Source organism: Procambarus clarkii, chromosome 71, assembly GCF_040958095.1.
Source record: "Procambarus clarkii isolate CNS0578487 chromosome 71, FALCON_Pclarkii_2.0, whole genome shotgun sequence".
NCBI classification, from domain to species: Eukaryota; Metazoa; Arthropoda; class Malacostraca; order Decapoda; family Cambaridae; genus Procambarus; species Procambarus clarkii.
Genome location: NC_091220.1, coordinates 17,135,332 through 17,153,418, shown reverse-complemented (window position 1 = coordinate 17,153,418; position 18,087 = coordinate 17,135,332). Strand labels below are relative to the sequence as shown.

General features: G+C 46.2%; 1 protein-coding gene across 36 annotated transcripts in view; it reads right to left on the bottom strand.

The window, feature by feature from the left end:
• RhoGAPp190 (Rho GTPase-activating protein 190) overlaps window positions 1-18,087 on the bottom strand; it is a 181,864-nt gene that overhangs the window by 23,446 nt on the left and 140,331 nt on the right. For 17 of the 36 annotated variants that reach the window (XM_069312127.1, XM_069312143.1, XM_069312139.1 and 14 more), the window contains 2 exons: window positions 16,185-16,352; window positions 14,856-14,988 (listed from right to left, as the gene is read on the bottom strand). In XM_069312127.1, the coding sequence (XP_069168228.1) occupies window positions 14,856-14,988; window positions 16,185-16,352 (301 nt within the window). The remainder of the gene's footprint in view (window positions 1-14,855; window positions 14,989-16,184; window positions 16,353-18,087) is intronic. The other 19 variants (XM_069312128.1, XM_069312148.1, XM_069312152.1 and 16 more) reach the window with 3 other exon arrangements.

The following is an 18,087-nucleotide window of genomic DNA, read 5'->3' as shown; positions in this document are numbered from 1 at the left end:
TTCCTTATCTTGAATTTAAATAATTCTTTCAATTTCTAAGAAGAAATATCTTCCTTTATGGCAGCTAATCCTACACAGTTTTAACATATTTATGTGGAGTCACCCATTAATAAAAATAATTGCAAACATCTACAGATTATTTCACTCTTGTTGAATGAGAAAAATCAGGCTTTGAGTGAATATGAAAAGCTACTTTTTCAGCATGACAATTGGATGATCCCAAGACAAACTCGCTGAATATCTCATTCAACACGTTTACAATAGTTAGGGCAAGGTGTTGTTCTGAACCTGCACAGCAACAATCTTTTCAAAATATTCCAGTTAGATCATAATGGTGCTAGGAATGTACGGGTAAAAACTCAAACCTACCAAAGTGATCACAGAAAGTACACTCGTAAAAAAATCACACGCATCACAAGCCTTATTTCGCTTCACAGGAATTGCCGAATAGAGCTCTGACCCAAAAGTTGGTTTTCCAATTGGCTTTAAGTCCTAGCATATTCTAACACAAAGAGAACACACTTTGCACATAGGAGAATTAAAGATTCAAAGGGAAGAATGGAAGCAACTGAATGCCATGCTCAAAAAAGTAGCCTTCATATTCAATTGAAGCTTAATTTCTGAGCTCAGCTGAAACAGAACAAGTGATACAATACCAGTAGAAACAAAAGACAGAGTCTCTTAGGAGATGGGCGTGACCACTTTTAAATGTTCATGCGAGCCTATAGCAATACTGTGGACCAATACTCCAGACTCTAAAGGAGGACAATAAAGAAAAATCCCAGGCCACACGTGAGGTGGCTGCAAACAGCACAAGAGAAAGAGCTAGAGGCCTCCTTCCAAAGAACTGGATTTAAAAAAAAAAACTCAGGGAAAATTGCTGACGGAAACTCAAGGTTAATATAGGCCAAATGCAGCAAGCCTGTAACAAGTAAAAAGCATAATGTTTTCATTCAGACATTACCCAAAAAAAACACTACACTAATAAAGTTCAACCAGCTAAGCAGGCTCACAAGTTCAGAGAAGAAGGTGGCACAAACCCAGAACCAACTGTAGATGATGCACAATCTAAACTAAGACACTCTCTGGAAGAGAAATGGAGGCAGCCCTTGAGTGCAATATGAGCCATTAGGACACAGGGGAAAGGATGGCAGCCAATGTCAAAATAGAAACCAGTTAGGGTGGGCAGATTATCCCATGCCCAAAGCCTGCACAAACTGGATGTTCCACACACCTGCAATTGCAGGAGGGCAGACACAATAATCACCTCTTCATAGAAAACTGACTCACCAAGAACACCACCACCAGCATAGGTCTGAAAAGACCAACTACAAGCCCCCTTCCTTCAAGAGGAAGAGGTAGCCATGGATTTTAGCTAGAACACTGGTTCAAACAGCTGCAGGAATAACTTGGCAACGGCAAAAGTGTCCAGTACTTCTGGAATCAAATAAAAACTGAGTACATGCAATCAAGACATGCTATGAAAAATCAGCTACCACATTCAAAGTATTAGAGAAAATTGTTTGAGCTGGGTAAAGTACAAAACAGCAGTTTCTTTCAAAGCAGTTGTATAACCTCAGACAACTCACTACACACTTAAGAGCTTAACCCATCCAGAACACAGCTGGGAGAGAAAAAAACCCAGCGTTGAATGTAATGAAACGCCATTTTCTGGGTGAGACCCGGAGGCTCCCCGGAGCTTTACCGGCTGATATGCTAATGTCAGACTTTGGCATCAGTCATGTGTATGGAGTTCTAGGGCCTACCGGGGACCACGAGCCAGAACCTGGCCCCCTCAGAGAGGCAAGGGGAGCAATGGCCTATAGAAACCCCCGTGTGGTTGGAAGCATTCTATGTCTGCCATCGACCGGGTCAAGCATCCAGAAAGGTAAGCATTCCAAAACAAACCCCTATTCTGGTGAAAATTGCTACCTAAGCCGAACTAGTGAATAGAACTCTTCAACAGAAAACACGGAAACTAGTATGACGTCATACGTCACCGCGCCGCTGTCTGCGCAGCTCCCCCCTCCCCGGGAGGGGGAAGGGGGAGCCCCAGACCTCCCACGCCGGCTATCCACCCATCAGTTCTGAGGCTGGATGTCAAAACACGCGAAAAACGCCGACCGGAGGGAGGGAGGGTTGCCGGGGAGCCTCCGGGTCTCACCCAGAAAATGGCGTTTCATTACATTCAACGCTGGTTTTCTGGGGGGAGCCCCGTCGGCTCCCCGGAGCTAACTACCCACAGAGGAAGGTCAAAGGGACAAAACCGGGAGGCGGACACCACGCACCCCCCAAGGAGGCGAGACAACCGGCAGCAAACGCCAACCCAAGGCGCCACAGCCCCGAAAATCCCGGGAACAACACAAGAACCACGAGCAGCAAGGCCCCTGCACGAACACCAAAAATCCATGCCCGAAAGACCGCAAGGCCACGTCGCCCAGACGGCAGCGAGAGCAGCGAAGCCACGAACGCCACAGGCATGAGGGAAGAACACAGGCAGCTTAGCCGCAAGAACACGGCTGACCACCCGGGACACCATCACCCGCGAACCGGGAAGAACAGAACCGGATCAACGCAAAACGCGCTCCGGACCCAAACGCCGTGGCACGCAAACAACAGCAGAGGGCCGCCACTGAACACAAAAACGACACACCCCCGGCCCGACCAACAAAGCACCAACAAACCCTGGACCCCTCCAGAATGCAGCAGCCCCACCCCGCGCCAGAAAAGATGGAGACTGCTGCCATCAAACAACCAAAACGCTAAAACCGAAGGAGCAAGAAAACACAGCGAACCGACCCCCAGAGGCAAAGGCCCAAAGGAAAGAGCCGACGAAAAAACACACCGGAACCGAAGGGGCACTACCAACCGAGGAGAAGACAGAGCACGCTGACCAGAGACCAGGATGGTGCAAGCGGCGCACGAACAGGCCGGAGGTGAAATGACGCACAAGACAGCTGACTAACGGTGCAGAAGCAACACCAAGACCGAAAGCAAGCTGAAGCGGCTCCGCCTGCGCCGCACGAAAAGAGGCGACAGTATGTGGCAAGACGACGGCCACCAAGCCGAGAGTAAACCAAGCCAACAAGAAGGACCCACCGAAGAAGGGACAGGAAAAGGAAGGACCGCCAAAATACCCCATACTGCCGCCAAGAAAGCACGCAGGTGGGACACCTACCACGAAGCCACCCGACCACCAACCGGAGGCGAGACCACGAGGCAGAACATAAGCAGCCCCGACAAGGCCCCCCCGAGCCCAGGAAAAAGGCGGAGCCGCGAGAAGATCTCGGGCGCGACCACCGAAACCCAGGCGGCACAAGGAGATGGAACGTCTGCCGAACAGAAAAACTCCGAAGCATGCAAGCCCGCCAGGAGTTCAGAAACGACGGGTCCGACGCGAGACATCGCAAGAACCCCCCCAAAAAAAATAAAACAACAACAACCGGCCGGGCAAGCTAGGAAAACCAAAGAAGGCGGAAGGGTCGCCGCCAGAACAGGACCCGAACCAAGGGGCACGAACAACTGCAACAGACCGAGACAAAGAAGCACATCACAGGACACAGGCTGACCAACGCCTAAGAACACACGCAGAACATTCCTGCTGCAGAAGAGGCAGGAAGAAAGAGCAGAAACACAAAAAAAAAAAACCAGGAGAACAACCAGGGGTGGACAATCAGGCAGGGACAAAAACCCCACGCAATCCCCAGGCACAAAACGGCAGCAAAGCGCCACTCCACAACCGGACACAGGAACAAGGACACGCCACCGTGAAACACGGTACCAATGCTCACGTGCAGCAGCAGCAGCAACAGGCACCACTGCAACATGCAACATGTAAATAGCAACTCCCCTCTGCAAAGGCAGAGAACGGAGCAGGCAGACCCCAGACAGGGCCAACGGAGACACGACAAAACCCTGCAGGCCCAGAAACCTGCACCAGGCGACCGACGGCAGAGAAACTCCGCTCGATACCTGCTGGATGAGGTACTGGCAGCTCTTTTACACCTCAAGCCCGGCCCAAGGTCAGGCCAGACCGGCCAGAGGATGGCCCACCAGGCAGCTGCTAGGAGCAGTCTACCGGCCCACATACCCCCACAACCAGGACGGGCCGGAACTGCCATACGAAAACAGGCCAGTGCGCCCTGGAAGTCCACGGACGAACCAGCAAGAAGGCTTATGCTCGCAAGTAGGTCGTGTAACAAGCACAGACCACTGATGGTAATACAGTGTTCCCCAAAAGTGCCAATAGCACCACTGCACTCCACTGGTACTATCCCGCAAGTTCTACCAGATAGGCGGGACCCAAGAGCCAGAGCTCAAATCCTGCAAGCACAGCCAGGAGCCTCACCAGGTGAGTACAGAACCAACCCTACAACCCCCACACCTCACAACATTAAAAAAGGAGGGTCCCCTGAACGACTCCAGCATGGGTTGGACATGCACATGAGGGGGACAGGAAGGGGTGATAAAGGGACAGTCACCGGTGTGCGAACGGTCTCAGTCGTACAAAATTATACCTAAATAAAGACAGGTATATGAACACCGCCGCATCCAGCGCCCGGCCAAAAGACGCCAGAAACTCACCTGGCGAATGGTGGCTCGAACTTGACACGACTCAACCGTGCCCAGAAGAACTTGGGAGCACCGCCAGGTGAAGACGCCAGAGCCGGACCCGCAGGAGAACAGGGAGAGGCGAAGGAGGCGGTCCACACCCATGACACAGAAAACCGCGGTGTCCTCCCCACAACTGGGAACCAGGACACCCCTGGCGCAAAGGGGCACATACCGCAGCCAGGGAGAAGAACGAGAGGCGAAGCACTGTAGCAAAAAAGGGCGCAAAACCCCAGCACTGAACCATCGCCCAGACCAAAACAAACTCCACGGCGCATGCGCATAACACGCTGGCCGAACCGCACACCCTCCTTGCGGGAAGGCGCCAGCCAGGACTATTGCACGAGAAAAAGAGCCAAAAGAGGAAGCAGGAACAATAAAACCGGCCAAAGAAGCAAAGAGCCCAAAAAAAGGGAACCCAAACGGGCGACAAGTAGCCCAAACAAGCGACAAGTAGCCCAAATGGCCGACAAGGAGCCCAACCGGGCGACAAGTAGCCCAACAGGGCGACAAGTAGCCCAACAGGGCGACAAGTAGCCCAACAGGGCGACAAGTAGCCCAACAGGGCGACAAGTACTAGGAGCCGACAGACGATCCAATAATGCGGGAAGTAGCGAAAAACCTTCCCGTACCCTCGAGAACACAGAAGCCAACACTAGTCCCGAAGGCACACGAAGGCGCAGGCGCACCCGAGATCAAAAGTCACGCAGAACCCCATCGAACGGGGAAACATGACAAAAACACCGTCCCAAAAAGCGGGGGAGGAAACATCCACCCACAGGACGGAACCAACCGACTCAAAGGCCAAGGAACCGAGCCCGGGGAGGGGCCGACGTCCAACAGCACGTACGGCGAGTGGGGAGGAAAGACCCCACTCCGCGTAACCACAAGCCCCGCCTAGAGGGGGATAAAACCCCCCACGGGGTCTAACGGGGCCAAGGCCCCCCCAAGTCAGCCCCTCCCCAGCCCCGGGAACCTACACGACAGGCCCCGGGGCCGAGCCGTACCCCCAAAGCCCCGGCCGTACCAGAAAACCGGGGCAGCCGTGAAAACACTAAGGAAGGGAGCCCACTGGCAGACTCATACAACACGGCTGGAGGAACAGGCCCAAATGCCCCCGTCACTACCCCGGAAGGGGAATTCCCCGAGACTGCCCGAGTCTCAACACCACCAAACACCCCGCCCTGAACCTACAGACGGTAAGGAACCGGATGCAGGCAGGAAGGGTGAACCAGGGGAAAGACAAGGGGGCGTGGATGGAACCGAAGCAACCAACACCCCCAAGTCCCAAAACGAAATACAACGGGGCAGCCCCGGGGCTCCCGGGGAGGAAACCACGAGAACGTTGCCACCACCAAGGCTCAAGTGCAACGCCCCTGCTGCCCGCACCCGCTTTGTTAGCACAACTGGGTAACCGAGCCACAACGAGCAACCAAACTCGCAGGACACCGGGTCGAAGGTGTCACCGACCCCACAGGCAGCAGACGGAGGCAAAACAGAGAGTCACCCAGAGACAAAAGGTGAGAGCAACCCTCAAACTCGCTGGAAGCGAGGGGGGGGCTCTGGGGTCACATCCATCGGACCCGCGCGCCCCCAGGGGTTTCCCAGGGTCCCGAGCGTTTACTTTAAGAGGACTCGCGCTCAGGTAATCCCAGGCAGGGTACTGCTAACCGGCACCCAAGCTACCAAACAACTTTCTAAGAGCTGAACCCCCGGGACGTGTACACTCACGGGGACCTAGCAGGGGGTACCACCAGAAATACTCAGAACACAAGGGACACAAGGGGCAAGAACGAAGGCAGACCCCCCCACCAGGTATATAAACAAAAGAAAAAGAAAACCCCGCAAGAGGACAGCGTACCCAAGCGGAACAGAGCCGGCCGCTATGATTGGTAAAGACAAGCTGCACAGTACCCCGCGCCCCACCAGTGCAAACACTGCCCCTTACTCTAAGGCGAACAAGGGAGACAGAACACCCGAGCACACAAAGAGTGGCCGAAAACCAAGCGGTAAACGGCCAAGCAGGGGCAGGACCCAAGGAACTTGTGGAAGGTGGCCCCAAGCCCCAAGGGCAGTACTTACAGGGCACCTAGGGAAGGGAACCCTAGGCGCATGCAGCCCGAGTACTGAAGAATCACACCCGGCTCACGCACCACCTAGAAAACAGACACCACACTCTAGGTACAGTGCTGAAACAACCACTGGAGCCGGAGCACATAACCATTGCCTATAGCATCAGCCGAAGAACTGATGGGTGGATAGCCGGTGTGGGAGGTCTGGGGCTCCCCCTTCCCCCTCCCGGGGAGGGGGGAGCTGCGCAGACAGCGGCGCGGTGACGTATGACGTCATACTAGTTTCCGTGTTTTCTGTTGAAGAGTTCTATTCACTAGTTCGGCTTAGGTAGCAATTTTCACCAGAATAGGGGTTTGTTTTGGAATGCTTACCTTTCTGGATGCTTGACCCGGTCGATGGCAGACATAGAATGCTTCCAACCACACGGGGGTTTCTATAGGCCATTGCTCCCCTTGCCTCTCTGAGGGGGCCAGGTTCTGGCTCGTGGTCCCCGGTAGGCCCTAGAACTCCATACACATGACTGATGCCAAAGTCTGACATTAGCATATCAGCCGGTAAAGCTCCGGGGAGCCGACGGGGCTCCCCCCAGAAAAGGGAGTGGAAAATGTAGAGATCCTAGGAAGTAAAATATGAAATTTCATCAATAGGTTGTTTCATGACTAAAGGATCCAGTAAAGAGAAGCTGTAAATGGGAGGAGTGAAAAGCATCTATTCATACTAGTACATTAGACCAACAAAAAATTAGTCACTTCCCCACTGATAAGGGAACAACCAAGAGGAAGGAGGAGCCCAAAACAATAACCGAGGCAGAAGTTGAACTGAACTCAAGAAAATCAGGGTTAGGTTCAGAAGCCTGGACCCCATTCTTCAATTAAAAGTTACACGCCGTGCCAAACATGAACAGTATATGGGGATGAGACTGGAAGAAGCATTAGTTGATACTAATGAAAAGTACCAACTGATCAGGGAGACGGGCAAATTCCTTCAATTTCATGTGTGCTGTCCAGTTTGCAAATAAATCCCCAAACAAGATCAAATGGGAACCAGACCATATTCTCAAGCATTTCTGGAAAGAACCTTTCCTCACACTATGAAGAGCAGGGACCAGCTACCAACCCATACCACAGAGTGATGTCTGTTCTCTGGAACTGCTTGTGGATGACAACTTCAATACTGCAGTAGCAGACTTCCATCAGGAAAGAAGAGTTTTCGTCTACTATGTGACTGTGGAGGAAGGAAAAGGTTGTGGAGGGAGTCAGCTCTCACAAACCCTTTACCAGCAAGCATGTATGGATTGCAGTCCTGAGATGCTGCAGCAAGTGGATGGGGTTAAGGAGCTATAGGTTTACAAGCAGAGCCACAGGCCACAAGCCTCATCATGCAAGTTGACTAAACCAGAAGAGCTAAAATTTCCCTTCCAGGGATCTCATAAAGTCTATATAATTTGAGAACTGTATTGCCCACTACAGTACTTGAAAAGCCTGCCACCAAACCTAGTCTGAAAAGAATGAAATTCTCAGAAGATAAAATGCCCATTCCAGAGGATAGAAATGTACCTAGAACCCAACAAGAAAATTATCTGTTTTTTAATTATATGTTAAAGATTATTGATTATGCAAGCAATTATTGTCATGAAAATCATAATTATAAAGTAGAGATAGCCATTATGGTAATTACACAACACAGCAACTCTCTATACTGCACTCTTCGAATAGTGGTGCAGTAGTGAACAGCACCCGAGGCAAACATATCCGGAAGTGTTGCCAAAAGCACCGAGTCAAAATATTTTACCAAAACTTGAGATATGAATTGCTGAGTCCTAACATGAAGAGAACTCTAGCCACAGATCACCGCCTGAGAATAACTGCAATACGGGAGGCCACAGAGACTCTCAGAGTAAGAATAAATCACTCCCCTCCCTATACAACTGGGATAGAAGAAATGGATTACATATTACATGTCATTTCAGATACAAACATGACACAGATTGCAACTCATAAATTTCCTTCAGCTCCTTGGATGTGGCACATTTACCCAAGATGAAGGTGAAATACACACCAGCGGGGCTGGAAGAGAAAACTAGTCACGCTTGATTCCTTAAGAGTCTTTTTTTGAGAATCCCCCAAACTCATTCAAGAACTTAAATGCCTTCTTACCCCATGAGCATAACATCCCTGAGCCAATTGTGGAAGTCATGGAAGTCAGAGGAGTCAAAATGGGTTTGTGGACTTATTGTGACAATTTGCTGACTCACCACGCACAGAGAGAAGGATGTAATGTTCATGTTTATAGGGAATGTTCACAGTTTCAAGTTTGTTACCAATATGTATTCCACACATTTACATAATGTGTGGAATAACTCTACTTGTGCATAATTGACAAGAAATTGTGATTGAAACCATCCCAACTGTACTGGTGTGGAATGTCACTCTGCCCCAACATGACAAACCTGGTTAAATGAGATATTCAGCGAGCTTGCCTTACAGAACACCCAACTAGGATAGCTCAGGAAAACCATATGTTGAGATCTGAATACTGCAAGGTATACACCTCTCTCTTGATGTCTAAACACTCAACAATACCTAAGCCCAACCATTTTTTTTTTTAAGCTAACACTATACAGAATCTTAAAATTAGATCAATATTAAAAACACAGAGCTTTTAGTTTTGTTTCATATTGTATTCAAAATTTGAAGGAAATTTTGTTTAATAACTTGCATATAATGCCATTATTAAAATAACTCACAATTAAAAGCTATCAGATCAACAATAAATGATTTTGCTAATCTATTGTTTTAAGACTTGTGTTGAACTTAACAAAGTAAAACTGAGCATATCCTATCCCACTTGAATGTCGAATATAATACATGACATAATGCTTACTGAAAACCTCCTACAGCCACAACTCTGCATGATATGTCTCTATCTAATCAAACAGTAGAAGAGATTCCACAAATTTGATTATTTCTTATTTCATTATCACTGGCCAACTTCCCACTTTACTGTTGTGGTAGTTATCAATGATCAACCATCACCACAACACTCCAGCAAAATCTTTCCCTACTTCAAGCACCATTACAACATGTCAGATATTCACTATATTTTAATAAACTACCTCTACTGATTCATATTCCCTGCCACTTCTTGTCCTCTGTTCGCATGTCATTTCCAATTTCTCACTCTCGCTATTCATGATTGACACAATCTTCACATTCCTTTTCCTCCTCATCTAACTCACAAATTTGCAAGAAAGCTCACTTTCCATCACTCTATTAGTGTACATTTGTTTAACATGACTAAACATTCCTAGAACAGAATAATTTTATTCCATATTCTATCCAACTAACCCCTAATACCAACCAATTTACACATGCTACTCTGATTATTCAGTTATACTGATTCTAATACACTAATTTGTCATACCACACCAGCATTTTACAGGTGTACATACACAGTAACTCATTATTGTCACTCCTTCATGCAGTTCTCTAGCTGCACCGTGATCTTGTCCATCCAAACCTAGTATCCATAGTATCTTAGATACTATAGTATCTAAGGTATCCCAACACTAGTTACCGTCCTTCCCCAACTCACTCAACTCATCATCACTTACACATGGTCCGCCATAACTCACATCCAGGTTTCTTCTCCATCTTCACCACCATTACTTTACCTATTGTGTAAACTGATATTATATAAACACTGTAGCTGTTACAAATTGTTCACAAAGTGGGATTAACATAGGCAGGTTGTTTCTAGAGTACAGTGTTTACATTTGCTGGATCTCTTGAGCATGGATGGTGGTATACAGTACATGCCCATAACATTCCAAATATTTTTGGGCTATTGTTATTATTTCAGCTTCATGTTTATTTAGGAATGCTATTTCACATAACACCAGAGAAAAACATGGTACCTTACATTTATACCTATTGTAAACATCATCAATTCAAAAATGCACTTAAGGCCAAATATTAAACCATTAATGCACTGCATCATATGCATGTACAATTATGAAACTCTTAATAATCAACTAAACCTGTCATGGGAAAAAAAATGAAGTTTATGATCAAATGTAAAAAATTATGCCTCTTATAGCTAATGTAAAATAAACATGATTCAATTCCAGGTATGGGAAATATTAAGTTGCCAAGTACACTACAATAGTGATTTGTTTGTTACATATTTTCTTTATGCATGCCCACACCTGAATGCTAGCAATTACTAGTATACCACTCATGGTTCATGAATTACAAATGTAACTCAAAAATTATATTTCTCAGCAGCTCTGAACGATGGTGTAGATATTCACTTTTTTCGTTAAAATATGATTAACAAGAGAATGTATCCAAAATGTTTAAGTGAAAATTACCTCAGGTAGTTGTAATACTGTATAATATATGTTGAAGCACTTTGTACGTTCATTCATTTCACATCACACTACATGTGCAATAATGAATTCAAGCCAATACCCAAATCAGCGATGAGTTTTCATACACATTATAAGAGATAAAGCACTCATTTCTTAAATGATATCTATGAGTGGGAACTGTATCAAAATCCCATCACAACACAGGAAATAGAGAGCTGAGCAGACTGCATTTTCCTAAAATGAAGTAGACTGGAGTAACTGGAAGGTTGCTGGACTAGGAAATAGAGCACCTGACAGAAAACAATCACAGGAGTCTTTCAAGCCATAGTCCTCTGAACTCTGCTGTTTTTGATCTATGTAAATAACCTACCACCTTGAGGTTATCTTGAGATGATTTCAGGGCTTAGCGTCCCCACGGCCCGGTCCTAGACCAGACCTAGACCTCCTTTTTGTTACACCCCCCCAGGAAGCAGCCCGTAGCAGCTGTCTAACTCCCAGGTACCTATTTACTGCTAGGTAACAGGGGCATCAGGGTAAAAGAAACATTTTGCCCATTTGTCTCCGCCTCCACCTAGGATCGAACGCGGAACCTCAGGTCTACGAATCCGAAGCGCTGTGCACTCAGCTGTCAGGCCCCCATGACCACGAGGGCTAAGTTCCTACACATCCAGCTCAACCTCTAAGTTGTGACAATGGGCAAAATAAGGACTACTAAAATGTGCAAATCAAATCCTAAATGACCCACACATAGAAAACATGGTTGTTTATGAGCCACTACTTTTCATAGTACCCCTTTCTTTTGTCTGTTGGGGATTATAGCGTCAAAATACGATGTATTATTTGAGAGGACAGGTTGATATATCAATGTTCACAGTTGATGCAGAACTATTGAAAAGAGCAAAGATAAAGACTGTAGGTTGTAGCAGGTGGCCCTAAACAAGCTGCAGGAGTCAGCTGATAAATGTCATCTAGATTTCAGTCTTATGAAGTGTAAAGTAATAAAGACTGAAAGAGGGAAGACAGCTAGAAGAATTGGAAAGAAAAAAATATGAGAGTAGATGAAACACCCTCACTTACACCAGAAACACACATATAGGATAAAATCAGCAGAATATGCAAACTATGTAAACATACAAACAGCTGACTATATGGCAGACCAGATCTAGAAGACACAGCACCAGCATGAAATCCTCATCTTGTGAAGCAAACAAAAAATTATAAAGTAAGTCCACAAATTTGCAATAAGAGGACTAACTTATGTTGAAAGGTTACTGGTGACCAAACTAGAAAAATAAATTGACAAGAGAAGGTCCATAGGGACAAACGATTATGGTGAATAAAACAAGATGCTCGGAGAAGGAAAATGAGAACACCCTTTTTCAACATAGGGATAATACGACAAGAGGATAAGAGTGGAGTTAGAAATTAAAATGGGTCAGTGCCTATGCAGTGCAGGTGATAAGAAAGTGGAATTCACTCTATTCCATCTCAGAAGCCTGTATAGCAGTGAACTAGAATATCAAGATTTAAAGCACAGATACAGTACCAACGAATAGCTAAGCACTATTTACTTTTCTTTACCATATCCACACTCTTGCCAGAGCTAATCAACAATAATTTGCAGCATATTCTAGCTCTCCTCCCCCTCCCTCATCACCGTCTTCCATACGCCAACAAGTCATCAATAAAGGAAAGCTATAAATTGTACATAAAGTACTAAATATTTATGTGAATTAGATAGGAAATATATTTTGATGTCAATATTTTTGGGAGTGTGGAACGGATTAATTCAATTTATATTTTTTATTGGGAAATTTGTTTCGAGGTGCGAATTTTCGGATTACGAACCATCTCTGGGAACGGATTGAATTCGTAAACGGAGGGGCCACTACAGTATTCCACGAATAAGTTAGTATTGAGAGTGGATTCTCAATACGTATTTTTTAATACAGTATTGCTTTTAGAATATGACAAAGGGCAAGATTCTATATATTTGGCTGCTCTAAAATTATAACCACTTGTACTCTGCCTTTGATAATGTTGACTAGGGTCAACGAAATGTATATTATATATATATATATATATATATATATATATATATATATATATATATATATATATTATATATATATTATATATATATATATATATATATATATATATAATATATATATCTATATATATAAATTTATTTTTACATAATTTGTACAAAAACTGATTGTTGATAACTGAAATGAACATATGATAATAACCATATTAACCCAAGGATCAATGTGCGACCATCATCGCAATTAAAGTGTTAAGGGCAAATTACCATTTTAGTCTTATTGTGATGTCATTAGTAGCTGCCCTAGGTTAATGGATAGACTGTTAGTATTTATTTTCCACCTGTTAACCTTAATTCCCATGAACACTGCAGTAGTATTGCTATTAATGGTGGAGTCACTCACTCATGCACACACCCCTGCCCCATTCTCCACCCACACTCACAAAAAACACACACGTACTAATTGTCAAAATATAGTTTTATTAAGCATCCAATAACCATTTGACTTTCCATAGCCTCTCACAAAATCAAGGCTCTTAACTGAACCCGGTCTTTGTCATGATGAGTGCTTTTATATACACTTGATGTGGTCACTCTGGGTTGGATTAAGCATGTCTTCAGTGCATGCCTAGTACAAGTATCACCTCACGGGGAACATTTAAACAATTCCTCTTCCCCATTGTGCACCTTGCTCAATCATAATACTGTCCAATGAGCCCTTCAGAGATCTTGTCTTAGGAAGCATCCAAGTGGGATAGCTCAGAAATGTTATAAATATTTGCCTCAGCTTAGAAATTTATCATTAGAAAAACATAAATGAAATAAAATTATCATTCACCATCAGAGAAAAACATGAACCTTTTCTTTTCCATTACCACAGAGCTACAAGAAGACTCCAGCTAATATTAACACACAAACCTTCATCCCTATAATGTGACTGGTCAATAATCTTGGATTAGTAATGATCAGGGACATAGCCAGGGGATTTTTTCTAAGGCACACTCAAATGTTCTTTATTGGATTTTGATTCTTTGTCACTCGGTCCAGAGGAAACACCATTATAAGTACGTAACTTCAAGTTCCATACAATGCCATACTTTTCCTGAACTGATACTAAATGTAAAAATCTTAATTATGGAAGAAGCAACACTTTTTTTGTTTAACCCAATGATTGTGTGGCTGACAATGGAGCTTGAGGAGGCCAACCTATAGCCTCATTGCACATGGCCAATATGTCAAGTTAAGGAAAGTGGGGAGGGAAGGCACGCTCATCTGAAGAAAATGGCCCAATGGCTTATGTAGAAGGGGGACAATACTGGACAAGGATGGTTGGAAACAGATGGGAGGGAACACTGCCCATGCAATTATAAAATATTCAATAATTTTACTGTAATTCAAGTGACAACAGACAGACAATAATCATGACAAGTCAACAAAAGGTAATAATATAACTTATAACAAAACGACGAACCCAATGAGTGAGAGGATTGGCCTGGGGTGAGCCATAGCCTGTACTGGCCACCCCTGGCTACTGCCCTGATTGTGTCAAGCTGGCAACACCAAGTGGATCATAACATTAACTAATAAATTAACTAACTATTGGTAACGTTAACCAGAGTCTACTGTCTGCGACCAGCCATTACGAGTCTTTACAAAATTTTTTGCATAAATTTCTCCACAAGTTATACGACGTATGGGAATTGATTGGGGCTCAAAATAGCTGATCGCAAAAGCACACTTCTAACAACCAACCTTGCCGTCCCTTCTCCCTCCGCTGTCTCCTGGTCTTTGAGCCGGCAGCTTGGGGAATCTCTTGCACTCTGGAATATGCATAGTCTCCTGCCTCAAAGCTACCATACAAGCCAGGGACAGCATCCTTCACCTGCTGACATACTATTCATTAGTCTGTTAATCTGGAAATAATATGATATGCAGCAACATTTTTATATGGCCTTTGTGCACAAATTTGACCATTTACAGAGGTCACTCAAAAGATTTCATGAGCAACATTTTTAACTACATTATACCGAATGTTATTAAAAAGTTACAACCAAAATCTAAACAAAAACATCTACAATAACTAAAGAGGTAACTCAAGAAAATACTGCACTCTACATGATAAAACATATATATATATAATGAATGATATGAAGGGATTTAGGAACCTGCAAAAGTGTGTAAAGTTAGGTGGAAGAGATGGGTAGTAAAAAACAAAAAAAAAAAAGGATGGGAAAAGGAAAGGGAGGAATGGGAGGAAACAGGAATGAGTGGAGGAGGAAGCGGCAGTGAAGGTGGAAGGAAGAGGCTGAGAGATGGAAGGAAAAGAGAATGAGAAAGTAAAATAAATGGGACAAGCAAAGTCTAAAAAATAATTTGAAAGGAGGTAATGAAAAGGAGAATGATAACAAATGGAAGAGAGCAGAGTTGAGGAAGAGGAGGAATAATGTATGAGGAGAAGAGAAGGAGAGAAGAGAATGAAGAGGATAAGATGAGCAAGAGAAAAAGAAGGTTAGGGAGAGGTGATGAGAGATGAGAAGGGTGAGAGGAAAAAAAAACAGAAGGAAAGAGAAGAAAAGAGGAGGGGAAGGGGGTGAGAAAGAAAAAAGGGGAAAAGGTGGGAGATGGAAGAGGGGAAGGTAAAGAGGAGGACTAGGGAAGAAAATGAATAAATAGGGATTGCGATGAAGAGGGAGGGGAATATCAGGAAGCTGCAGAAGAAAATATATTAGAAGGATGATCAAATGTTAAGCAAAACATCACAATGATAAAGAGGGAACGCAGACTTGAACCAAGTTCTTAACAGCCAGAGAACTTATGAGCAAAAGAATAGAAAAATGTTAACACAAAAGATAATGGCAGAGGACAGAGACGAGCACAATGAATAAACTACGAAATGGAAAGGCAGAGGCTATCTGGTGTGAATATCTGGAGTAAACAATTGAAGGCGAATAAAAGACAATGAATAGAGATGAATGAAAGTGAAAGGAAAGAGAAGCAAAGGAACAGAGGTACGAGTTGGTGGGGTCGGGGGGAAGGGGGAGTTGTGGCGGCTGTTGGGAGCGGGACAATGAGCGTACTCACAGCGGCGTAATCTGGGCCAAGGTCCATGTTCTCTGGGGTGGCAAGGGGTGCGTGCACGGAACCCCCTTTGGTTAGTTTAGAGTGTAGAAGACCCGCGTCTTTGAGGTTTATTTTGCCAATGGCATCAGTCACGTTGCTATAGGCCTTAAGGTTTAGTTTGCCAGGTTGCTGAAAGAGGGAGAGGAATTGTTGGGTTAGTGACGAGCAGCACTCAGGCACTAGAGAGCACAGGCAGGGTAGAGGAATCAAGGCAGTCTCTGCAGTAGAGAAAAGCTACGAGACAGGCAGTTGAAATGGCAGACAGATAAAAGGAAACACCAACAGTGTGTGTGTGAAGGTACTATAACAACATGACACATGCCACATATGTAGAATATCCCCATGTGGATAGAAGGAAAAGGACGATACATACATTCTAAAAATGTATGGCAAGGGAGATAATCAAAGCAGTGGTTTTGTTATACAGTAGCAGCATAGCAGCATACTGGCTACACAAACAGGAAGGATATTACAGGTATATACAGTACAGGTATGAGTGAATACTGAATTCAAGAATGAGAATTTGTATACATTTCTTCCAATGGTGAGAGGAATGAGGGGGTCAGGATGTGTAGAAAAAGACAAAATATAGGAAGCCTAAATATAAAAAAAACTAAGTTACATAAGGAATAGCCAGTTTAAAATGTGCTTGAAGCATATGGAAATATGAGAGATGACCTTGGAATAAAAATGTTTGAAATAATGTGAAAGGGCCTTCAGGACTGTATTATGAGTGAACAAATATGGAATTTCTTAAAACGGCTGCACCATGGGGGAAAAAAAAGCATTTGATAAACAGAAGTCATTATGTGGGGGAGGAAAAAGTTGGGAAGAGAAAGAAGGAAAGGACAGGATGGTGGACAAAGGAAGTAGGTAGGTGGAGAAAGAAGCACAAGAGGGGCTGGGGAAAAAAGAAGAAAGGAACAGATGGTGTGGAAAGGAGAAGGCAAAAGCCGAGTGGGAAATAACAAAAGAAATGAGTAGAGAAAGGAGTAGGCAGGTGGGTAGGAAAAGAGGCAAGAGGCAGGTGGGTGTGGAGAGAGGCAGGGGGCAGGTAGGTGGGGAGAGGCACAGGGGGGGGGGGGGTAGGTGGGTGGGGAGAGAGGCAGGGGGGTGGAGGTGGGTGTGCAGAGAGGCAGGGGGCAGGTGGGTAGGGAGGCAGGGGGGCAGGTGGGTAGGGAGAGAGGCAGGGGGGGCAGGTGGGTGGGGAGAAGGGCAGGGGGCAGGTGGGAGGGGAGAGAAGCAGGGGGGGGCAGGTGGGTGGGGAGAGGGGCAGGGGGGGCAGGTGGGTGGGGAGAGAGGCAGGGGGGGGGGGCAGGTGGGTGGGGAGAGAGGCAGGGGGGGCAGGTGGGAGGGGAGAGAGGCAGGGGGGGCAGGTGGGTGGGGAGAGAGGCAGGGGGGGCAGGTGGGTGGGGAGAGAGGCAGGGGGGGGGCAGGTGGGTGGGGAGAGAGGCAGGGGGGGCAGGTGGGAGGGGAGAGAGGCAGGGGGGGCAGGTGGGTGGGGAGAGAGGCAGGGGGGGCAGGTGGGTGGGGAGAGAGGCAGGGGGGGCAGGTGGGTGGGGAGAGAGGCAGGGGGGGACAGGTGGGTGGGGAGAGAGGCAGGGGGGGGGGGGCAGGTGGGTGGGGAAAGAGGCAGGGGGGGGCAGGTGGGTGGGGAAAGAGGCAGGGGGGGGGGCAGGTGGGTGGGGAGAGGCAGGGGGGGGGCAGGTGGGTGGGGAGAGAGGCAGGGGGGGGGCAGGTGGGTGGGGAGAGGGGCAGGGGGGGCAGGTGGGTGGGGAGAGAGGCAGGGGGGGACAGGTGGGTGGGAAGAGAGGCAGGGGGAGGGCAGGTGGGTGGGGAGAGAGGCAGGGGGGGGCAGGTGGGT